Below are 23,970 nucleotides of genomic sequence, written 5' to 3' on the forward strand. Positions count from 1 at the left end.
GGGGGGGGGAGTGAAGATGGTCTTTGGGACAGAGGCCTCCAAATTCCATCCCTGTCACTGGCCTCCGAGATCATGCCCCTAGTTCTCAACCAGTCTGCCCGTGTCTGTGCCCACACGCCCGCTGTCGAGTGTCGACCAGAAGAGGTCTCTTCCCAGATCCCACAAAGGAGCTGCACCCTCCGCACCCCTGCTGCTCACGGCCTTGCCCACTAGCCCACGTGCAGCTGAAACACATTTACTGTCTCAGAGACAGAGAGCAACGCAAGATGGCCAGGGGCACCACGTGCAGAAATACAAGCTTAGGGTTTTTTTGTTTTAAATACAGAAAGGCGTTTCACTGGTCTGCAGAAGGGCCCAAGTCCATCAGCAACATGTGTGTTCAAATAAATCCCGTTGCAGGAAGGAAAACATTTAATGAACCACATTCACGAGAGAAGTGGAGGGAACAAACAGGAAAAATCTTACGAGGCCCAGTGAGTCCTACTTTAAGCAAATACATGGTTTTCACCAGCTCTAGTAAGACACGCACACAAAGTGCCTGGCTCCTCAAGGGAACAGGAGGCAGGAGGAGAGGCTCAGCTCGACAGCCACACAGACTGTTCCAACTCAGGGACTCCTCTTGGGAGCCCTCTCCCCCCACCACCTGGGTTGCAGAAACGGAGGTGGCTGTCTGCTTGTGGGAGCCTTGATGCTTCCCGGAGAGCGAGATAGTCCAGCCTCCAGCCAGAGAACCAGCAAAGCCCGCTCACTGCTCTTGCGTACCCCAGGAGATGTAGTCAGGCCGCGTGGCGGCATGGTACTCGTCAATCAGCTCCTGGACAACCTTGCGGGAGTCATCAAGTTCATCAAAGTTCTCCTTGAATATGTCTTCCTTGCGGAATTGCTCCAGGAAGGCTTCGCGCTTGCGCAGTTTGTCATATTGGTGGCAGGTGCGTTCAAAGAGCTGGGCAAAGAGGAGGGGTACAGAATAGAGCAGTGTATGGGCAAGAGGCAGAGAGAAAGAGAGAGGCCACTCACTGCAACGACACATATTGCTGGACGCTTCAGCCCACAGCTACCCTGTGAGGTTGAAACCTCCTAAGGCCAGCAATCCCGGAGTCATGTCGTTCCTCGGGAATAATGTTAGTGCTAAACTGAAACTGATTCCTACACGGCAAAACCGTACGACTGCAGGAAGGCCCCAGCCCACCCCCGATTTGTGCCCAGACTCACCGAGGAGATGTTGGTGTGATTAGCCATCATCAGTCCGCTGACTCTATGAGCCGAAGGCAAGTACGGGGACTTCCTGGAGAGCGCCACCTGGATGCTGGCCGGGCCCCAGGGGATGAAATTGGCCAGCTTCCTCTCACGGATTCGCTGCAAACTCTTATGGACCTGAGGAGAGGAGAGGCACTCCGTCCGCGCGTGCGTGGACACCCCTACGGAGAGCTGCTCAGGTTGGAGGACCTGCAGTCAAGTTACTTTCTCTTCGGAAGCTGGCCCAAGAAGAGAGGCTCACTCAAGGTGACAAGGACAACTTTGATATGTTCCACAGGTGGACACGGAACTCCTACTGAGCTGTGGCTATGTTGCGTATCACCCTTCCCCTCTCATCATGACCAGTGTTCCCTCTAAGCTGAGTTAAGTGTGAGCTAGCTCACAGGTGTTTAGCCTCTGGCTCACACATTATTGTCTTAACTCAGGAAGGATGGCTCCAGAGCAGACTAATTTATGCAGGAGCCAAATGGCTTGCTCACAGCTTTAATGCCAGTAGCTCACAAACTAGAATTTTTGCTCACAAGACTCCACAGCTTAGAGGGAACATTGATCACGACCCCCTTATAAAAGTCTCCCAGGCCGTCACGCCCTGGCTTGGCTGATCTCCGTCCCGTCTACTAACCTGAGTGGGGTCCACCTCCCCCTGGATTATGTTGAGGATAGCGATGTAACAGTGGTTTGTCTGCCGGTCCCGCCCCATGGATACCATGACGTTCTTGGGTTGCAGGAGTCGCCGCATGACATCCAGGACGGTGGTTTTGCGCACACTGGCCACCTGTGGGCAACAAGATGACAGCACGGGCATCCCAGGGCGCACAGGGTGGTCAGCGGGGACTCTTCACTGCAGAGAAGCCTCCCGAGAGGGGTGTTTCAGTGCAAAGCTGGGTTCAGTGAAACTGCTCCAGCTTCCCAAGCGACTCGAAAGGCTAAACAAGACACGACTCTTTTCTCCCCACCCAGGTATCATGTCGTATTGCTTGTAAGAGATTTGGGCCAGTCTGGGTTTTTCCCCCCTGAAGGACAGATAGGAGTAGGTAGAAACAGGTTGGACAGGAAAAAGTGTCAGAGACTGCCTGGCATGGTGAGGCAACTGCAAACGTGCCAGGTCAGGATGAAGAAGAAATTTAAAAAGGCGGCCAGAGGGGACACACCCAAACAACACACGGCATGCATCTGATACCCGCTTCCGGATAGCCAGCCTTTGTGACACGCCCCTCCGTAGCCTGTCCTGCTGCTTGTGGGCAGGGGTAACGGGGGAGAGAAGACAAGGGTGGGGGGGGGGGGGGGGGGGCAGCCGCGGAGCTCAGAAAAGGACCTTTGCTGCTTTTTCTGGACACCTTTGTTGCAGCGTTTGAGAGGGAGGACATCTGGCTGCACACTGATCAGCAGATGCACCCCTCCTTCAGGCGTGTGGCTCTGTGGGCCCTCTTTTCAGGGAGGGCTTGCCAGCAAGGGAGAAAAGGGCTGGTGAAACGACGGTGCACAAGGTGGGCAAATGGATTCTCTGCCCGCCTCCATCCAATCCAGTTCAAGGCAGCAAACATGTTTCCCACCACCTCAGGCTTTGACTGCCACAAGAACCCCACGGAGTAGCCAAGGCTGAGAGAACGAGCGCAAAGTAACCCAGTGGCCAGACCCTGTGTGAGACTACGGCCCCGTGCTGGCCACCCCCCACCCCCCAGGGCCTGGCCTGGAAGCAGAGGAGAGGGGACACTTACAGCCTGGTCCGTGGTGAGAGGCGTGTACCCCGTGATCAGGAAATGCAACCTGGGGGTGGGGATGAGGGAGGCAATGAGTCCAATCAAATCGTTGTTCATGTAGCCGGGATAACGTAAGGTGGTCGTACTGGCTGACATGATGGTGGAGACCTAGCCGAGGAGCAAGACGAGAGTCAGGGCAGGAGAGACACCCTTCTCCCAGAGGCCGCAGTCACAAATCCGGCCACAGGTTCCAGCCACACAGTGCGGAGCTACCCATCGGGAAGCCCCCGGCTCCCTTTCTCCCGGGGATTGGCCACAGATCCCAGCCCTGCCGGGCCTGCTCACTCACCAGCTGGTTGATCTGGGAAAAAGTGGGGTTCTGGATGTGCAGCCTGTCAGTAGCAATGCGGTTCAGAGCTGTGTTGTCTAGGACCACCTGTCAGAGAAGAAGAAGAAGAAGAAGAGATTGGATTTATACCCCGCCCTTCACTTGGAGTCTCAGAGCGGCTTACAAACTCCTTTCCCTTCCCCTCCCCACAACAGACACCCCTGTGAGGTGGGTGGGGCTGAGAGAGCTCTGACACAAACTGCTCTTTTTTCAAGGACAGCTGTGCCAGAGCTTGTGACTGACCCAAGGTCACATCAGCAGGTGCAAGTGGAGGAGTGGGGAATCAAACCCGGTTCTCCCAGATTAGAGTCCGCGCACTTAACCACTACACCAAACTGGCTCTCAGACAGAATTCCTGGGTAACAAATGGGCGGGGGAGGGCATCAACCCATCTGGAGGGGACGGGCACTGCCACATGCCCTGAGAAACCCCAAGAAATCAACCCTCACCCTTAGAGAGGGACGTGGTCTGCCGGCACGCCTGCCCATGGGTCTGAAGCAGTGTTCCCTCTAAGCTGAGGTAGTGTGAGCTAGCTCACAGTTCTTTAGCCTCCGGCTCACACGTTTTTGTCTCTGCTCAGGAAGGAGGGCTCCGGAGCAAACCAATTTATGCAGGAGCCAAATTGCTCGCTCACAACTTTAATGCCAGTAGCTCACAAAGTAGAATTTTTGCTCACAAGACTCCACAGCTTAGAGGGAACATTGGAAAGCACAGACCCTCCCTTCCCCCTTCTTCCCCTCGTCTCCCGAGGCAGGAACCCGCATTCCCCACCCAGCACCCCTTACCACACAATCAGCATTCTGGGTCAGCCGCTTGAGCGTCAAGAGGGAGTTGTAGGGCTGCACCACCACATCACTCATCTCATCTTGGTTGGGGAAGACCGAGTACGTCTGCACCAGTTTCTTAGGGTACCTGTTGGGAGTTGGACCTTGTCAACAGCAGCCCCGTAAAAGGCAGTTCACGTTTCCAGGGAATGGCTTCCACGCTGTGGCACCCCTGGAGGCCAACGGGCAGTCTCAGGTCCGGATTGTCTCGTAACAGGGTTGTGAGTGCAGAGGCGCTGAGTGCTGCTGGGCACCAAGACCCCGCACAGAGAAGTTTGGGGTTTGACAGCACTGTTATCAGAAACAGGACACCCACCTGGACTGAAAACGGTAATGAATCTCAATGACAAATACCATCCACTCCCTTCCTATTTTGGGAATTTGAGGAAACACAAAGATCTCTGCATCAGTAACACTGGACCCTGCTTAGCATGTCAAGAAGGGCCCCACCCCCCACCCCGTGAAAGCCGGGCCAATGAACACAGCACAGGGATTCTTATGTAAGTTCTTATTTATTTATTTATTTTTCACATTTATACCCCGCCCTCCCCAATGGGCTCAGGGCGGCTAACAAGGGCAAGGTGAACCATGCCATAATTAAAACAGTAACGTAAAACATATAATCCATTAAAACATCCAAATACTTAAAAACAACAGTGCTCAAACTTCTGATATCGTAGGTCCAAAGAGGGCATCGATACAGTTCCAGGTGGTACTTCCAATGCTGTTTGCGCCCACAGGAGAACGGCTTAGATCTTCTTTGCAATATCCAGGTGCTTCCTCAGGGCCTCGTCAACCATGACGGTGGTGGAATAGTGGGGGGGGGGGCGGCTCCTACTCAAAGGCCTGGCAGAAGAGCTCCGTCTTGCAGGCCCTGTGGAACTGCATAAGGTCCCGCAGGGCCCGGATCTCCCCCGGGAGCTCATCCCACCAGGAAGAAGCCCTGGTCGCAGCCAGTTTAGCGTCTTTAGGACCGGGGATGACCAACAAATTTTGGGCCCCCAACCGTAGTACTCTTGGGGGAATGTCTGGGGAAAGGCGGTCCCCCAGGTAGGCTGGACCCTGGCCATATAGGGCTTTATAGGTAAGAACCAGCACTTTGAAGCGGACCCGGTACGCTTCTGGCTCAATGAGAGGAGGGGACCGGTCACGGTGACTCCTCCCATCTAAGAAAGGAGGCAGAACTTGTAGAGACTTAAACACTTCCGTGGGCTGAGGGGGAAAAGAGGAGAGAGGCACTCCAGTTGTGCAAGAATCCGTTTGTGAAAAAACAGAACCTGTAATGCTCTCTACATGGGACTGCGCCCTTGTCTCAGATCCGGAAGCTACAGCTAGTGCAAAATGCTGTGGCTAGGCTTTTGATAGGTCTGCACTGGCTACCGATAGCATATCGAATCTGCTTCAAGGTGCTGGTTCTTACCTTTAAAGCCCTTTACGGTCAGGGGCCTACACACCTGAGGGACCGCCTTTCCCCACAGGTTCCCCAGAGAGCACTGCGGTCAGAGTCGCAAAACCGTCTGAGTCTCCCTGGTCCGAAAGACGCCAGATTGGCATTGACCAGGCCCAGGGCCTTCTCAGTGGCGGCTCCCTACTGGTGGAATGAGCTCCTGGAGGAGATCAGGGCCCTGCGGGACCTTGTGCAATTCCGGAGGGCCTGCAAGATGGAGCTCGTCCACCAGGCCTTCAACTAAGGATGGTAAGGCAGAGAGCCCTGTCCTTTAGAGTCACCAGCAGCAGCCTCTGCCTGCCGCATGAGAAACAGAACAAGGAGCTGATCGACAGGCGAGACCATCGACTGGCTGCCACCATCGCCAAACATTATCATCATCAGATGATACTGCCACTTTATGATAGTGGATCGTTTTCAGAAGGTTTTATGACTGTTTTAACTGTTATCTCTGTGTTTTATTAATCTTTTTTGGGGGGTTTGCCAAAATTGTTGTTTTTGTATTAGTTGTGATTCAATTGCTTCTAAAATCTTGTGTTGTGCTTGTAATTCTCTGTAGATTTTTTTATTTCCTGGTTTTTTTATGAATTCTTTCCAAATCCTGAATTTTTGTTAAAAGTAATTGAATTGTGGTTTCTCTTTCTTTTTTGAAACTTGACGCTAACGCTATTGACTTTCCTCTCATAACTGCTTTGAGAGCATCCCATACCATATGGCTTTCAACCTCCCCATTATCATTTTCCTTGAAATAATTTTTAATGTGTGTTAATTCTTCCCTGTTGTTCATTTAATAAAAGAATTTTATTTAGTTTCCATGTTTGTTGTCTTTGTGTTGCATTATGCTTCATAAGGTGCATTTCAACATAAGTGTGATCGGACCACATGAAGGGGCCTATATCTGTTATAGAGATTCTGGGCAGAAGCAAATCAGATATGAGGAGTCTATGCGGGTGTACATATGAAACCTGGGAGAAAAATACATATCTCATTCTCCTTTGTGCAATTCTGTCCAAGTATCACAAAATTGGTATTTTCCTAATAATTCATATAGCTTAGTATATCTTTTTCCTGAGGATGTTTTCCTGATGCATCTACCTGATCTATCCAAATGATGGTTAGCAATTAAGTTAAAGTCACCCTCTGTAATTGTTTGCCCCCGCTTGAATTTTTGAATTTTAGCAAAGGCTTCATCCAAAAACTGCCATTGCATTTCATTAGGTGCATATATTGACGCTAAAGGGATCAACTCTTGGTCTAATCTACCTCTAAAAAATAAAAATCTACCTCTAGAATCTTCAAGCTTGTCTTCCAAATTAAAATATACTGATTTTGAGAATAAGATCACTACTCCTCTTGATTTTGAGGAGCCACAAACTTGATATTGTTGATCAATTCGTTCGTAATATTGGTTTTGAATTAGATTTTAATTGAGTCTCTTGCATCAATATTATATCTGGCTTTGATTTTAGGATAAACGATGTCATTATCTTCTGTTTAATCAGGTTATTCATTCCCCAAGCATTAATTGTCCTGATTATATATTTATCTGTCATTCTTGCTTTGTATGTTTTCTTAATCTCAATTGAATACTCTGTGTTTTTCTTGCTGTACTGGAAATAAAAATGTCTATATATCCTTAAATTTACACTCTATATGAACCTCAATAATTAACTACCTCAAGTTATTAGTTCTAACAAACAAAAGCAACCCCCCCTTACAGACCACCCCCTCCCCCCCAACACAGTACCTGATCATAACTCTATGCGGCACCTAGGTGTCGCATTTATTCTAAACTCTAAATATAATGTCACCAAAAAAAAAGACACACTTCTGGTAAAACAGAATAAAATCCTGTCTTCTAGGAACACTAATACGAGAGGACCATCCTAACTCTAAACTATGCTCCCTCCCCCCAATGTATAATAACAGTAGTTTTAACTGTGAAACAGAAATATAAAAGTATAATTATAGCAAGATATTAAAGTAATAAATTGTTAAACATTTATAGATGTAATATTTTAAATCTGAATAAGTGTTTAAGCTCAGGAGCCTGCTACATTGCTAGGTACTGGGATCTTGCTGGCTTTTTGCGGAGATGCAGAAAAAAGCCACTTTCTCTTAGAGGATTTCTTATCTTCCTGGTCCATAGGGATTTCTTCCTGAAGTATATAAAGTAAGTCTCTACCACTCTCTTCATCCAAAGCATAAAAAGCTGGTGGCCTTGGAAGGCTACATAGTTTTCCAGAGGGCAGCCGCCTGTATTTTTGTTTCATAGATTACAGTTTAGCTGGTTTCAGTTTCCTATGGATGGAGATTGCCTCTTTTGGGATATCGGGAAAAATCTGAAGATTTTCTCCTTCAAATTGAAAGGTTCTCGGATTTCTTGCTTCTTCCAAGATTTTGCAACGAGCTCTTGCATCTGGGATTGTTATTGGAACATCCCAAGGGTTTGGATGCCTGTTTCTTGTCGGGGGTCCCATTCTTGCTGCATATGTAAGGACTGGGAATACCCCTTCTTCCAGTTTCAGAGCATTTGCTAAAAGCCTAGACATAAAGCTTATTACAGCTTTGTTTTCTTCCGCTTCCTCTCTCAGACCTCTGATTTTTAGGTTGGCAGCTTTAAATTCTGTCTCCAGTGATATGAGTTGGCCTTTCTGGGATGATATGGTCTCCTGGAGACCTTTGATGTCTGCTTAGATCCATTGCTGGCTGCATCGGCTTTTTGTGCAGTCTGTGAGAGGGCAGTTTTTATCTCTTCCAGTTGCGTGGAAAGTGCGGACATCTTCTCTAAGATGCCTGTCTCCACGGTTTTCAGATATTCTAATGCAGTTCCTGATGAGGAAGCAGCAGCAGTCTGCTCTGTTTGTTCCATTTGTATTATGCCGGACGCCATTTTGTTTTCGGCCCGCTGGGCTGTGCCTCTGCATTGCCAAATCAAAGAGCTCTTTCGCCGATTTGGCAGAGTCCGGAGTCAGCTTATTCTTTGGGATGTCGTTTTTGCCCATTCTTCGCTTCCCCCCCTCCCCTGTTTTAGTAGCATTAATCTCAGGGGGGATCGGGAGGGAGCTGGAGCGTTATACGACTGCCATGTTCGCTGTGTTGCGATACCCCCCCCCCCCCCCCCCTGTTTTTTCTTAAGGAAAAAAAAATTTTAGACGAAAGACGCAGAACTGCCTTCTGATCCAAAAGAGCCCCCAGCTCTAAAACATGGGAAATACCATTCATGCAGGCTCTCAGGGATCCCAATATCTTGGGGTGAGGCTCCATAAGCCCTGCATGAGGTGTTGAAGACGTGTCTGATAAGCCAGGATTTCTTTCACCTCACTAAGCCTGATTTGGCAAGTTTCACTGCCACAGCCTAAGCTGGCTCCTAACAGCAAGCTGCAGTAACCTCCAGCAATGGAGAGTGAATAGCTTAGCTCTTTTAGTAGTCTAAGGTTTCCTTACACAGCTCTGAGGTGGGCCACTGCTAGATGATCTGAAGCAGGTCTGCCTCTGCACGGATGAAGGCTGGGAAGCGAACAGGAACTGAGTGGTGCTGAACCCCACAAGGACTCATAAGGAGTACAAGTAGCCAGGAGTACTTGGGCTTCGGTTGGTTATTGGCAGGAGGTTCCACGCACCAAACTGTGTTCTGGGGCAAGTCTGTGTCAACAGACTGTGTCAACAGTCTGCTCTGCTTACTAACAAGAAGAGGTCATTTCAGGGGGGATCGCAGTTCCCCCGGGTGAGGTACAGGGGGCGGGGCACATGACGAAGCCCCGCCCCCTGCTTTCGGCCGCCCCGCTTCCGGCCCTCATTCAGCCAGGAGGAGGCAGGAGAAGAGGGAGGGTAAGTTGCTTCCTCCCTGCCTCTCCCCACCCCTGCCTGCCTGGGGCCAGGGAGGGCCTTTGCGGGGCTTCCTTGCACTCCCGCCGGCCTTGCAGGTCCACCGCCGGGCCCCTCATGGGGCTCGGCAGTGGAGCTGCAAGGCCGGCGGTGGCGGGCGGGACCGTTGGGGGTGGGGTGTGTGGCCTTATGACACACTTCCGGTGATGTCAGGGGGTGTTGCATATGCTAATGAGTTATGCTAATGAGTTCCCCTAGCTCTTTTTCTACGAAACGACCCCTGCTAACAAGCATGGTGCCAAGAAGAAAGAAAACAGCCTCTAAGCCTGAGGCTGTGGTCTCAGTGGAAGCAGGACACATTGAGGGTGTGGCCCTTCCACTGGAAGCTCCATCCCTCTGGCAGATGGGAGCAGCTGCTCGTGGCTGGAGGGCTCTCTTGCTTCAGCGGAAAGAACCTGGACGGGGAGTTCAGCATTCTAATCTACCTGTTCCCAAATCCAGTGCAATGACAATTCCTGGGAGCATGTGGCTTGCTCCCAGCCCTGCACAGCACAAGACAGCTCTTTGGAGACTTCTGGCACATACAGAGGACTTGGAGGTGGACAAAGTTTATCAGTAGCCATAAGTTGTGGCTGGGCTAAGCCCAAAGCTCCTGGAGAAAACACTAGAAAAGCCCTGCTGGATCAGACTAGTGTGGTCTCCCTGGGTCACAAAGTGGCCCTTCGGGGTTAGGGCGGTATAGCAACTTGAAAGTATAAATAAAATAAAATAAATAAATTAGCCTGGGTGGCCCACAAACAAGGGACAGAAGTGAAGGCTTTCCCCTGATCTTGTCTGTGCTCCCAGTAACAGTTTCACAATGAAAATATTAATCTACTGCATTCAGGGGGCATTTCTTTAGTGCATTATTAACCCACAAGGTAAGACCACCCTTAGAAGCTTCTTCACTGAGGGATGAGGCCCAGCAATCTCCCTTTCTTCCCTGCTGCCGGCGCCACAGATACAAGGCCTGCCCACTGCAGTCCCTGGGAGGGTGACTGCACTCAGAGTAAGTTCTACGCACCTTTGAATGTCTGCCCACCTCCCGGCTTCTCCAAACAACCCATCTTATTTCATCCACGGCCACTGCACCGAACAGTGCATCATTTACCTGTCATTCAATCTCTCGAGGAGATAAGAACCCAAGCCCGATCCAGTCCCACCTGCGATGGAATGGCACAGCACAAAACCCTGGAGGAGGAAGGATAAGGCATGACGGAAAGCTTTGGGGAGGGCTCTCCATACCCATCACAGCATGCAGGCCAAAAGGCAAAGGCAAGTGGACGCCCATGCCGCCTCGCCACGCCTCTGTGCTCAGCCCCCCCGCCCTGCACTACAAGAGCTCCAGAAGACTCACGACAAACACAAACCACAACTACGTTGCCTGACCCACAGCGGGCTACATAAATCCGCAATTTAAGGGCAAGTAGCGAGGTCACCGAGGGGGTGGGTGGGAATGGTGATAAAATGCTAGCAAGGGCTTAAACAGAACCCAGCCTCACCAGCAGCTAGCTTAAAAACTCAAAAATGCAGCCCTGAGCTCTCTAAAGAGTGGAAAGAGTACTTAAGTTACATTTCCAACAACTTATATCTGAAAACTAACCCACCAGACAACAGAAATTATTTTGGAATAAACATCAAGAGAAAGCCTTCCAGTCCTGACCTGAATAGCCCAGGCAAGCTGGATCTCGTTAGATCTTGGAAACTAAGCAGGGACTGCTGCGGTCAGTACTCAGAAGGGAGACCTCCAGAGAATACCAGAGGCAGGCTCATCAAGCCACCCCCAGAGATCACCATGACTTCCAGGCAAGCACACAAAACACACACGCGCACATAATTTTTTTTTTTTGTAAAAAAAGAGAAAGCCTTCCAGATCTACAAAAGCCAAATGTTAGAGGTCTGCACCAAAATGCGATGGAAGAATTCCAACAACAATGGAAATGGGGTTTCCAACAATTAGCCTGACCTCGGCAGTCTCAGGCAGCCGTCTGGCAAATCCAGGGCTATTTTTGGGCTGGAACGCACAGGAACGGAGTTCCGGCTGGCTCCTGAGTTGGCCACGCCCAGCAGGAACTCATTAGCATAATAGGCCACACCCAACAGCAGGAACTCATTAGGATTGGCTACATTAGGGGTGTGTGGCCTAGCAAGCAAAGGGTTCCTGCTACAAAAAAAGCCCCGGGTTTTGACAACAAACAAGGTAAACAGAATAAGAAGCGAAAGGTGGGTGTGGCTGGATGACCACAGTTCTGGTAATGTGGGGTGTGGTCTAATATGCGAATGAGCTGCTCTGTCGGGGGTGTGGCATAATATGCTAATGAGTTTCTGCTGTTGGGTGTGGCATATTATGCTAATGAGTTCCTGCTGGGCTTTTTCTACAAAAAAAGCCCCGGGCAAATCTGGGGATTCCTGAAGGCTCCCTCCCCCTGCAGATGGCCTCTTGCCCCCCCCCCCACTTTTCCTTTGTCTTACCTCCAAACTGTCACTGCCATCAGCTTCTCTGTCTATAATGTCAAAGATATCTTCATGGATCTTTTCTCCCTACAACAAATATTCAGAGATGTAGCCCATATTAAAAACTGGATTTGACGGTAAACATTGTGATTCAATCGCTTCTCAGAAAACACATTTCTAAAGCCATAACTTTCATTTAAGCAAATAAAAAACCCACTCCCAGGCTCAGTGTCCAGGGAGGTACCACCCATTTCCTCACTGTCTGCTTGTCCTTCGCTTATCAGCCGCCTTACCTGTGAAAAGCCACTGGCCCAGTTGTTCCCAGCCCCGCCGCCGTGCTCAGACAGGTATATGTTTTCCGGGTTGTACAGCTTAGCATACGGAGAGTTCAGGATGGAATGAATGACGCGCGGTTCCAGGTCCAGGAGAACAGCCCGTGGGATATAGTGCTCATCATCGGCCTGTTATGGAAAACAAAAAGCATGCATGCCCTGCAGAAAACAAACCCGTTCAGAGTCGCGGCGGGTGGACTCCCAGGGAACATGGCGGCCTGATAAGGAGCACTCTCATAGGCTCCAGTCCAGTATTGCTGTGGGGCAAACAATGCCAGGGAAGGAGGGGATTTGTTTCTCGACCCTCCCCTCTCCCCTATAGGAGAGACCCGACTGACAAGTGAACCCACCGGGGTGGTGGTGGTGGTTGCTTGATAGATCAGGTTTCCACTCGGGTTCTGGAAATATCAAGGGCAGCTGAGACAAGGAGGGCTCTTTGCCAATAAGGGACCTTATGCAGTTTCGCAGGGCCTGCAAGACGGAGCTCTTCCACCAAGCTTTTGCACAGGGGCCGCCGCTGCCACCACCACCAATGGTGGCAATATCATCGGGATTAGGAAGTGCCCTTGGAAGCTCAGCCATAAATTGCATGGCATTGACAACGTGGGATTGGCATGAACGATCCACTGGACAGGGGTACCCCAATGGGGCTGATTTGAAGATGCCATCATAACCACTCAAGACCATCTTGTTCACAGAAAGCACTTTATTATTGTTATTATTCATGATTTTATTGTCTTATTGGGTTTTATGCATGGGCTCTTGCCCCTGGGAAGCTGCCCTGAGCCCGCTTGCGGGGAGGGCGGGGTAAAACTGCCTAAATAAATAAATAAGGTCAGCCAGCACCCAGCTCTGCGTTTCATTTATCGAAGCCTCTAGATGTGTCCGCCTTGATTCTGAGGCGGTGCTTCGAGGCTGCGGTCAAGTGGCTACGGTAGAAAGAACAGAAGCCGAATCCAGACAAGACCCAGGCAGTTCTGGCTGGGAAGGCTGATGTTCCAGGGGGACTGAACCCCCTCCTCCTCCTTGATGGACGGAGAGACGGACGCTGCCTTTTCCAGGGGAGGTCAGGAGCCTGGGGCTACTCGTGGACCCCACCTTGCGTTCTGAAGAGCAGGCTGGCAAGGTGCTCAGGAGTGCCTCCCACTGGTTGCACCCGACTCACCCGCTTCCTCCCTGGCCACACGGATCCACGCCTCTGCGGCAGCCCGACTGCTGCCAGGGGCCAGCTAAAGGGAACAGGCCTTGCCCATTCGGTAACAGCTATGCTGGATGTGGCCTTTAAAGCGCTACGCGACCTGGGACCTGCACAGGACAGTCTTCTTGTCTGCGTCCCTCTGCGCCAGCGATGTTCCTCAGGCAGCCCGTCTCTTGGCTATCTCACCACGTTGGGTGGCCCCTCTAAGCATCAGCTGGGGCCCTTTCCATTGCAGCGCCACAGTTCTGTGGAATGAGCTTGTGGAAGAGGTGAGGAGCCCCTCCCTAGAGATCTTCACAAGGCCCTGCAAGGTCTGCCTGTTTGCCAGGGCTTTGGAGGAGGTTTAAATGGCAGGCTTTTTTCGGGGGGGGGGGGGTGATTTGGGCCTTGATAAATTTATTTTATCTTTGGTTTTAGCTGGGGATGTTTTAACTAATACTGTAAGCAGCCTTGAACCAAGAGAAAAGGGTGAAGTATAACCGTTTCATCAATAAGTAAACAAGAATCAACAGACAAGGATGCCAGGCGGGCCTCTGAGGAACGGTGTACCAGAGCCAAGAGGCCACCCCAGAAAAAAGACACCCCCCCGTCAGCTAGCTGCCATGTTTTGCTTGTTCCCCTCTGTATTCAATAGCTGCCATTGAATGCATAACGATATGTGAACTACATAACTGACTTGCCATATAAAGCTTTGTCCTGGGCTAGGATCCATATCCATCCAATCACATTGCTAGCCCAGGAAGCACCTAACCAATCACTGGTCAGCAAGCTCCCTGAGCGGGAACGTCCATGATTGGTCCTTATGTATGCAACCTTATTGGTTGGTAACTGTACAGTAGGCGTGGCTACATTAGCCGGGAGAGTTTAAAAGCAGGACAGCTGCAATGTAAAAGCTGTTCTGCCTATCAGACGTTGATTCGTGTTGGAGTTGTGTTCAGTTGTTGAATAAAGTTGAACCTTTGCTGAATCACTCTCCGAATACTTTGTTAAGCGAGCAACTTAACACCCTCTCTGATCCTGGCTTGCTCGCTGCTCTACCGCTTGCTGTAAACAATGCTAGGGAAACTGTGGGAGCCAGTTCTGCCAGGCGGTGTTATCTGCTTGGCCTTGTGAAGGGGGGAGGACTTGCGTTCCACCCCTGGTGTGAATCTTTCGGCTCTCATGGGGCACTGCGACTCTCCCGCTTATCATGTCTCCTCCCGCCGGGAGAATTCTCGCCAGTCCACTCGAATTTCATTTGCTTAGCCTCGTCCTGCTATATGTAGGGATATTCCCACCCCAAGGTCATTCCTAACAATAATCCTGTGGATAGGGTACCAGTTTTGTAATCTAGTAAAGCATAACATTTCCTTAGAAACGTGTGTGGAAATTTACTTTACTTGCTGCAGAACCTGACAGCAGCGCCTGGTGCCGCACAACGGCCTGCAAAACAGAGCAGGGGGCAGGGGAGGTTCCCGCAGGAGACGGGCCAGATCCCGCCGCCCTTTTTTGCTGTTCAGTCGCACAGTCGAGTCCGACTCTTCGCGACCCCATGGACCAGATCACGCCAGGCCCTCCTGTCTTCCGCCGTCCTCTGAAGTTTGCTCAATTTCATGTCCGTTGCATCTATGGCACTGTCTAACCATCTCATCCTTTGTGGTCCCCGTCTTCTTTGACCTTCCGTCTTCCCCAGCATCAGGGTCTTCAGGCCCTACCTGGTAGAAGAAGACATCCTTGCGGTCGGTGCCTTCCGTGGCGAACTCTTCCACGATGCCCTCCGGGCTGATGCCGTGCTCGGCACACAGCTGCTTCCAGAACTCGAACCCGACTGTGTGGGGAGAAGAAGAAGAAGAGATTGGATTTCTACCCCGCCCTTCACTTGGAGTCTCAGAGCGGCTTACAAGCTCCTTTCCCTCCCCCTCCCCACCACAGACACCGTGAGGTGGGTGGAGCTAAGAGAACTCCGACACAAACTGCTCTTTTTCAAGGACAGCTGTGCCAGAGCTTGTGACTGACCCAAGGTCACACCAGCAGGTGCAAGTATAGGAGTGGGGAATCAAACCCAGTTCTCCCAGATTAGAGTCCGCGCATTTAACCACTACACCAAAGAAGAAGAAGAGGAGGAGATTGGGTTTATACCCCATGGCCCTTGACTACCCAAAGGTGTCTCAGAGCGGCTTACAAACTCCTTTCCCTCCCCCTCCCCACGACAGACACCCCCTGTGAGGTGGGTGGGGCTGAGAGAACTCTTGACAGAAACTGCTCTTTTCCAAGGACAGCTGTGCCAGAGCTTGTGACTGGCCCAAGGTCACACCAGCAGCTGCAGGTGGAAGAGTGGGGGAATCAAACCCGGTTCTCCCAGATTAGAGTCTGCGCAGTTAAACCACGACACCAAACTGGCCCGGCGGCTGCGTCAGCCGGGGTGGCGGCTCCTCTCTCCCTCCCTCTCTCCGCCGCCGCTTCCTTCGCCTCTTCCCGCCGTTGCGCGGCCCAGAAGCCCCCTCCCGGCCGCAGGGCAGCGCGCATGCGCGTCGGGAGGGCGTGTCCGAGACGGCTTCCGTACGGCAAGATGGCGCCTCGCGGGCGCGGACGGGGGCGGCCATGGGCGGAGGAGAGCGGCCGTTGGTGACGGCGACGAGCGAGGCTCTTTTCCTGGGCGACGGCCTCCCGGGGACGCCGGCCGCGCGGGCGGGCGAAGGAGGATGGCGGCGTCGGCGGGATGGCCGGTCGGCGGCGTCGGGGGCAGCGCTCGTCCTGCTCCTCTTTCCCCCTCAGCGGCGGAGCCGGAGCGGGATCGGCGCGTGCGGGAGCTGAGCTTGGCGCTGAGGGGCCGCCTGGGGCCCTACGAGCCGCCGCTGAGCGCCCTGCAGGCCGTGCTGGTCTGGGAGAGGCCGGCCCGCAGCGCCCTCGGGTGGGCCGGAGCCCACGCCGCCTTCGGGTGCGTCCGTGTGGGGGGATGTGGGGGCGGGCTTGCCACCTCCCGGCTGGGGAACTCCCGGCGGCGGCTGGGTGTGTGTGGGGGGGAGGGCGGGGGGCCCTCTGTGTGTGTGTGTGTGTGTGTGTGGTGGGGTGCGCGCGCACTGCCACGGAGCCCCCCCCCCAGGCTAAAGGACTGTGAGCTGGCTCACACTAACTCAGCTTAGAGGGAACAGTGCCTCTAACAGGTCTCGTTTTCTCTCCCTTTTCAAAAGGACCTCGCCTTCTCCCGGTTTGCTTCGGGTGGTGCAAAAGAAGGCTGAAGCCTGGGGAGGCCCCCCCCCCCCCCGTCCCCCTGTCTGGTCTCGCCCGGGCAGAGAGGCGCCCCTGAACACCTGGCTTGCAGGGCCAGCTCGCTCTCCAGGCCAACTAGGCGTTTGCCTAGAGCGGGCCGGCCCTTAGGGAGGCCAAACTGCACCCCCCCACCACCACCAAAAGCCCCCCTACCCAGCACAGCCCAGTTTGGTGTAGTGGTGAAGTGCGCGGACTCTAATTTGGGAGAACCGGGTTTGATTCCCCACGCCTCCTCCACTCGCACCTGGCTGGATGGCCTTGGGTCAGTCACAAGCTCTGGCACAGCTGTTCTTGAAAAAGAGCCGTTTCTGTCAGAGTTCTCTCAGCCCCGCCCACCTCACAGGGTGTCTGTTGTGGGGAGGGGAAGGGGAAGAGGTTTGTAAGCCCCTCTGAGACACCTTTGGGTAGTGAAGGGCGGGGTATAAATCCAATCTCTTCTTCTTCTTCTTCCTGTGACCTGCCAGCCCGTGGGAGGCTCCACCGGCAGGGGCCGTGAAAGGAGCCGGGCAGCTGGGTGAGGCAGCAGCCGGGCAAAGTGGGTCAGTCAGTGTGGAAATCCTCTGGCCGCCGCCGGCAGCACCCAAGTGAGGGGGGCAATGCACAGGGGGTGCCAGAAGGGATCCTCGCCTAGGGTGCAAAATAAGCTGGGGCCGGCCCTGCTGGCTTGCTTTCAGTCCTGGCGGGGGGTGGGATAGGAGCCCTGACTGCACAGCCAATGCAGCAGAGTCGCCTCCAAGGCGACCGACGAGCCGGCCTGCTGGACAGTCAGGGGAGGGGGCGGCTTCGGAGCCCCTTTCCCAGGGGAGGGCGGGCCAGGGCGCCCCTCAGGTCACCAGGCAGCTGTTGCTGTGGGAATGGACCAGTGTCAACTCTACACAGGATTGCATAGCCAGCATCTCTTGTTCAATATATCTCAGGCATTCGCCAGTGTTCAGCTCCAGCTTTGCTTGCCAGAGGTATGTGTCTGTAATCACATGCAAAGGTCCCGGTCACACGGCAACGGGAGAGGCACGGATGGTGGGCGGATTATCCGGGCGCAATCACACCCCAACATCTGGGAAGTGGAGCGCACCCGTGGCTTACCGCCGACAATGCGCCTTAAAGAACTAGTACCTCCAAGGTACTAGTAAACGTTTGCCATGGGCTGCCTCCAGACACCCGTGGTGTGATCTCGCCAGCGCACAGCACTCCCCTCCGGTCCCTCGTTTACCCGCCGGCGCTGAGGGAAGGACCCGTGGTGTGCCGCCGGCGCGTCTGATCATGTAATCCGACCCGTGCGACCGGGGCCCTAGTAGACCAGATTGACTTTGAAGGCAGCTTAGTGCTCCACAGTGTTTTCTTGGTTAATTCACCTGCTGCAGAGCTTGCTTCTGGCTGGAATGAGCAGGGAAATGACATTTGTCTCTGTAGTAGTTGAACACTTGGTAACAAGTGATTTGGATACCCCTTGATATACAGTGAATCTTAACATACTTTTAATTTTTTTAAACAAAGAAAAAGCCTTGGAAAAACCTGCCCTGTTCTAGTGGGTCTATAGGGAGCCTTAATCTTTTATCTCCCTTTTCTGTAACCTCTGGACTCTGAAGATGTGGGCTGGGGTTCGATATTGGGGGAAAACATGCAGCTGCTTTTTAATGTTATAGAACGAGAGCTCCGTTGTGTATGGGGCTCAGCTCTTCTAGTCACCCCTGGGTTGTGAGCAGCTGTGGCCCAGTGACACTGGGTCATCCGTATCTGGCTTCCACATCAACCGCTAATCTGGGACAATATGGACAATTAGTCTCTGAGACCTGATAAGGTAAGCCTTAGGAGTCCATCCAAGGAACAGTGATAATAGGAAGTGGCTTCGGACAGAAGAGCAGAAATGTCTTGTTTGTGCAAGATTCTTGGGCTATAGGGGAAGCTTTTAAAGAGGTATTTTTTCTTGTTTTCTGGCAAATAAATGTGATCTTAGTTACAGGCAAGGTCTTGTAAATTGGTGGAGCTGGCTGTTCTGACTTACTGTGGCTTTATGAATGAAAAACAAACCAAAAGAGTTAGGTGTGGGCAAGTGGCCGAGTTGCCACAGAAGGACCTTTTCATGTGTTCTATGCTGCCTAGGGTGAAAGCTGCAAATCAGCCATCTCTTTTCAGCAATCTAAGACATTTCACTTTTCCCTCAGATTCTTTGCTCTGACGTCACTCCATCTGGTCTTCTTGGTTGCTTTTATCCTGATACTAATAGTATGTTTTGATCAGTGGAAGAATAAAATCTGGCCTGAAATAAAAGGTGAGTACTAGCTCTCCCCTGGGCCCCAGAATTTCAGCTCTGGCTTCCCATGTCTCCAAAGTGGTGGTGTTCTCTCTTTCCTTCATCTCCCCAATAACTGGGCTGCAACTAAAACCAAAGATCTTGAATTTCCTTAATCCAAACTGGGGTTACAGATAGGAATCCTGTAGGCTGGGCTCTACTTTCCCTAGCTGGAGGAGGCTTGGGCACAGAGAAGCACCTAAGGTAAATCTCAAAAATGATATGAATATATTGGTCCCGTTACTCTGGTTACTGTGCCAGACAAGCATTTACCTATTTATTTACTATATTTGTAGTCCACCTTTCTCACTGAAACTCAAGGTGGCTTTCAAGAGGATGAGACATCTAATAAACAAGGTACAAGGACTAGGATTACAGAAATCTGAAACAAAGTATTAGTGTTGACAGGTTTGTGTTCAAAATGAACCATGGTAACTGGAGTACTTTAACCCATAAGTATCTATGGTCGCTAGTTCCTCTTTGAGGTTCACCTCTCCTTTTTGTGCCACTGTCGGGAGGACCAGTGGTCTGAAGCATCTAGCTGGCAGTTCACCTCTTCTGAGAGAGATGGGCTGTTGTTTTGAGCGTTGCTTTAAGTACATGTTTCCAGTTTAGTTTTGTATAACCATGTTATTGGACTAGGACAGAGGAAGTTCTGTTGTGGTGTCCTGGCTCCAGAGAAGGCCTGTCTACGGCAATCCTTGACAGAAGAAATGTTGTCACAAGAGCAGTCTTCTTACTCAAGTGAAGAGACTCCAGGCCTTGGCTTTAGTACATCCATAGGCTGAGAACTGAAATGAGCAGCATCCCGATAAAGTCTTGTAGTCATAATGATATCAAATGAACAAAATTAAAGAGCAGTTTTGTTATTGAGGTAGCCATAGAGAGGAATTTAAACCAAAAAAACAGTAGTAGCTTATCAGTCAGAACACAGAAAGCTGCAGCAATTTTAAAATTGCTGACATCGTCTGAATTATTTAGAAGAGGAAAGTTTGCTTCCATATGGAGTTTACAGTTCAGAAGTAAGGTTGGTATTGCAGCCTGGAACCTGATGTTGCTCGATCTCTGGAATATAACCAGTTCTCAGTTCACACCCAGGTTGATGCAGCGACTACAGCATTGGGTTAGTTGTGAGAAACCAAACTTAAAGTTGCTACCCAGCTGGGAAGCTTGCTGTGCACTCTTGGGCGTGTCACTGTCGTTCAGTATACCAGTTGGGGGTAATAGGTGTCTTCCCCCACCCCCCTTTTAATCAAAGAGCAGAAAATCTCAGATGTTTATTTATTTATTTATTTATTTATTTATTCAGGTATTTCTACCCCGCCCTACCCCGCAAGCGGGCTCAGGGCGGCTTACAGGGGCATAAGCCCATACATAAAATTCATTAAAATCCAATAAAATCGCAAAGATACAATCGATAACATACTATTAATAATGATAATAAAGTGCTTTAAGTTCTTTAAGTTCCAAGATGGTCTACAGATGGTCTACCCCTGCCAGCATTAGTTGTATCATTCCGGCAGTATTAGTCCAAGCTAATCGGCTAATCTTGTAGCCATGAAGTTCGCCCTGCCGCCGGGCTATCAAGGGCGATCCAACTTGATGATATTTCCACCATTGGTGGTGGTGGGAGCGGCGGCCCCTACATAAAAGCCTGGTGGAAGAGCTCCGTCTTGCAGGCCCTGCGGAATTGCATAAGATCCCGCAGGGCCCTGATCTCCTCCGGGAGCTCGTTCCACCAGGTAGGGGCCGCCACTGAGAAGGATCTAGTCCTTGTCGCAGCATAACGTGCCTCTCGGGAATCCGGAACCACTAAGCGGCAAGCAGCACTGGACATCCCTATAGGGGTTATTCAGCAGAGTGCACCTTGTGTATTATGGTCCTTGAAGGGATGAGTTATACCTTAACATTCACAAGAGCACACAATTCTAGAGTAGATGTATGGTAACTGCCCACATCTCCCTGGGAAGGAGTGCTCCATATTTTTAGAATCTCGTATCTTAGATTAATTTGCACCAACTTCAGTATTGACTGCTAACCCTTCTCTCTCACTCAAGATTTAGGATACTGAATAATAGAACTGGCAAGTACAAATAGGGAGGATAACCCTGTACCTGGCTGTACAAGTTTATAGGGTCCAGAACTGGGTACATACTTGAATTTAGCGGATGCAGAAGGAAAGCGGGACCTTGGCTAATACCACCTTAACACACTTGTTGGTTAATGTTTGTTGGATGTTTTACTGTATTTACTCAAAAGGAAGACACCCCTGAATGTAAGATAACCCCGCCCCTTAAAATGTCATACAAAAAAGATTTATATTATTGGACATAACTGTATGTTGTATGAAAATTTAAGATGGACCCCTCTTTTTTTATGGGATACCGGGGGGGAAACTAGTCTTGCATTTGAGTAAGTACAGTAATTAGACAGCTAAGCATTTCCCCATTCATTTTCCTTGCAACTAATCCTGATGTGTTTTTAATGTTCTAGTGGCAAGACCTGATGAATTAGACAGTGAGAGGTATGAGATACTAATTCAGATCCCTTTTCTTTGTACTGTGTGGTCTGCGCTTGTGTTGCATACCAGTCCTGTTTTGTGAGTTCAAACTTATTAGCAGGGAATGCCATGCAGTAACTGGACTGAAGGAATGTGTCTTTGCTCCTGCGTATTGCGCACACTCTTGTCCTCATATTTTGCAAATCTGGTTGCAGTCCTCTGCATGCTTAGGAGTAAAGCTACTTTGAATTAAATCCTAAGTGAAACATTTATTGGGACTGGTCTGGAAATTTCTTAAATCCTAAGGCCTTCACACTCCATATGCACATGTATCTACATGTTTTACATAATCTCTGGCTGAATTCTTGAGATGAATCACCCCTTCGTACTCTTAAAAAGTTAATAATCTTCAGCTGTAGTAAATTGCCTTCTTTAAATGCCTGGTACATTTGACAGTGGCAGTTTTTTGCTTCGTGTCCCATTTAATGGAGAATCAATCTCCATTTCCTTCTGGAAGGTTTCCATGCAAAAGTCTCCTTGTTCAGTCATCGGCTGTTTGTGCTGGCAGAGCTGCATTTTTAAAAATCTTTTATTTATTTATTTATTTATACTTTCAGTTTGTACCCCGCTCACCCCCAAAGGGCTCTGAGCGGCTTACACGGTGAATGGTGCAGAGACCTATGCAGAAACCCTAACTATGGCCACTCTTTTATCATAAAAGAGCTGCTTGGATTAAGCAGGTATGAGCCTGACATGGGCAAAGACATGCTGCAAGACATCTTTCGCCTAATGTTGCCCAGGTGAGAGGGAGCCAGTGCAGGGCAGGAAGTGGAGCTTTTGCTCTGAGGCAGGCCGGGTCCATGGCCATCTCAGCCTTCATTCTCCCTCGCTAAAACAATCATGAACTTGTGTGTGTAAGTGTAATAAGGAGAGCCACTTCGAGCTATTATGGGTGCTCCCTGCCATACTAGGACAGTGAGATACCCCTCTTTTTCATCCTTCCAGCTGGGGCTATGTCCATCCACAACAGCTGAGTGTTCCCGAACTGTGTCACTATTTGGCAGAAGGCTGGGTCACAGGAGACAGCTTCATGAGGAGCATGCTGGGTTTCAAAAGACACAACCCAGGCAAGGTAAAAAAAATAATAATACCCAAAACAACATTGTCTGGGAGTGGGCAAGAGGAAAGGGAGGGAGGGTTAAGACACAGTGAAGACCTGACTGTGACAGGTCTTTCTGTTCCCCTTTGTGTATGCTCCGGAGAATGCATACTAAATCTGTAATTGTCCTTTGCAGGCACGAAGCCACGGGTGGGTGTGGTGATGCTTTAGAGCAGTGGTGGCGAACCTATGGCACGGGTGCCATCGCCCCAGCCAGGCCCAGACCATCATTAAAGTGTCGCATTCTCTGCCAAATAATTTTAAGTCAATGAAAGCATTTGGGATTGCTTTCCTTACTTTGTTTAGATCATCTTAAGTTAATGTATGAGTTGTTTTTTCTAAAGTAAAACCTCAGTATTCAGGTTAAATGGCCGTGTTGGCACTTTGCGATGAATAAGTGGGTTTGGGGTCGCAGTTTGGGCACTCGGTCTCTAAAAGGCTCGCCACCACTGCTTTAGAGGATTGCAAGTGAGGGAGTTAAACACAGGGGCAGATGGAGACTATGGCAGCTCTCTTGCTTAGCGGACCTTTCTGCAGGCTTTTGTCCCACCTACCTTCCAAGAGGTTTTGCCCCAATCTGTTGCCTGCATCCAGAACTTGGTCTAAACGCAGGTCTTAAGTTCCCCCCTAATGCCATCCCCAAGGCGTCTCAAGTGTCCTGCCCTTGTTTTTGTCTTGGCACTGGGTAGCAGCAGCCAAAGTGTGTCTGCACAGGTTTGCTTAGTTCCCATAATGTCAGAAGACTTGACTCGGGGTTTTCTTTCTCCAGTTCTGCCTTCTAGCCTGTAGCGTCCTCACTTTTTTGGCTGCCTTGGGCCAGTATATTCCCGGAGTCTGTCTTGCCTATCTAACAAGTGAGTATCTGTGGCTGTGCCCGTCACTCAATAGGGCAGGGCATTTAGATGCCCAGGAGTTTTTTTTTTCTTTATTTGATTTATCTATGTTATGCCGAATAAAGGTTTTCTTCTTCATCTAGAACCTAAAAAAAAATTTAAAAAAAATTTAGATGTTCAGGAGGGTCAAGCTGTGGTTTGACAGTTGGGTTTAGCCAGGACCAACTTCCTTGGGTTGTACTGCACAATGTGCCATGCTGAATACATCTGTGTCTGCCCCAGATTGCTTTCTTGGTTTCTCACTGTTTTGACAGATCCAGGTGGGTAGCCATGTTGGTCTGAAGCAGCAGGACAAAGTTTGAGTCTAGTGGCACCTTTAAAGCCAACAAGGTTTTATTCAAGGTATGAGATTTTGTGTGCTCGCACACTTCCTCAGACACAATGAAATGGAAGTTACCAGTCCATGCATATA

The 23,970-nt window shown here is 50.5% G+C and overlaps 2 protein-coding genes across 2 annotated transcripts in view; one reads left to right on the forward strand and one right to left on the reverse strand.

Annotated features, from left to right (window-relative positions):
- TUBG1 (tubulin gamma 1) lies at nucleotides 1–16,049 on the reverse strand. Its single transcript, XM_015426594.1, has 11 exons — nucleotides 15,839–16,049; nucleotides 15,162–15,274; nucleotides 12,231–12,398; nucleotides 11,956–12,024; nucleotides 10,595–10,674; nucleotides 4,131–4,257; nucleotides 3,307–3,393; nucleotides 2,976–3,125; nucleotides 1,880–2,032; nucleotides 1,213–1,374; nucleotides 1–943 (listed from the first exon to the last, which is right to left on the reverse strand). The coding sequence occupies exons 1-11, from the start codon at nucleotides 16,047–16,049 to the stop codon at nucleotides 746–748; spliced, it is 1,518 nt and encodes a 505-aa protein (XP_015282080.1). The 3' UTR covers nucleotides 1–745.
- The window catches only part of FAM134C (family with sequence similarity 134 member C), a 12,713-nt gene continuing 4,753 nt past the window's right edge, over nucleotides 16,011–23,970 (forward strand). The window contains exons 1-5 of the mRNA XM_015426599.1: nucleotides 16,011–16,384; nucleotides 18,879–18,985; nucleotides 21,500–21,530; nucleotides 22,512–22,638; nucleotides 23,435–23,519. Of these exons, the coding sequence (XP_015282085.1) occupies nucleotides 16,149–16,384; nucleotides 18,879–18,985; nucleotides 21,500–21,530; nucleotides 22,512–22,638; nucleotides 23,435–23,519 (586 nt within the window). The 5' untranslated portion in view covers nucleotides 16,011–16,148. The remainder of the gene's footprint in view (nucleotides 16,385–18,878; nucleotides 18,986–21,499; nucleotides 21,531–22,511; nucleotides 22,639–23,434; nucleotides 23,520–23,970) is intronic.

This window comes from Gekko japonicus, unplaced genomic scaffold (genome assembly GCF_001447785.1).
Source record: "Gekko japonicus isolate JY-2015 unplaced genomic scaffold, Gekko_japonicus_V1.1 scaffold1636, whole genome shotgun sequence".
NCBI classification, from domain to species: domain Eukaryota; kingdom Metazoa; phylum Chordata; class Lepidosauria; order Squamata; family Gekkonidae; genus Gekko; species Gekko japonicus.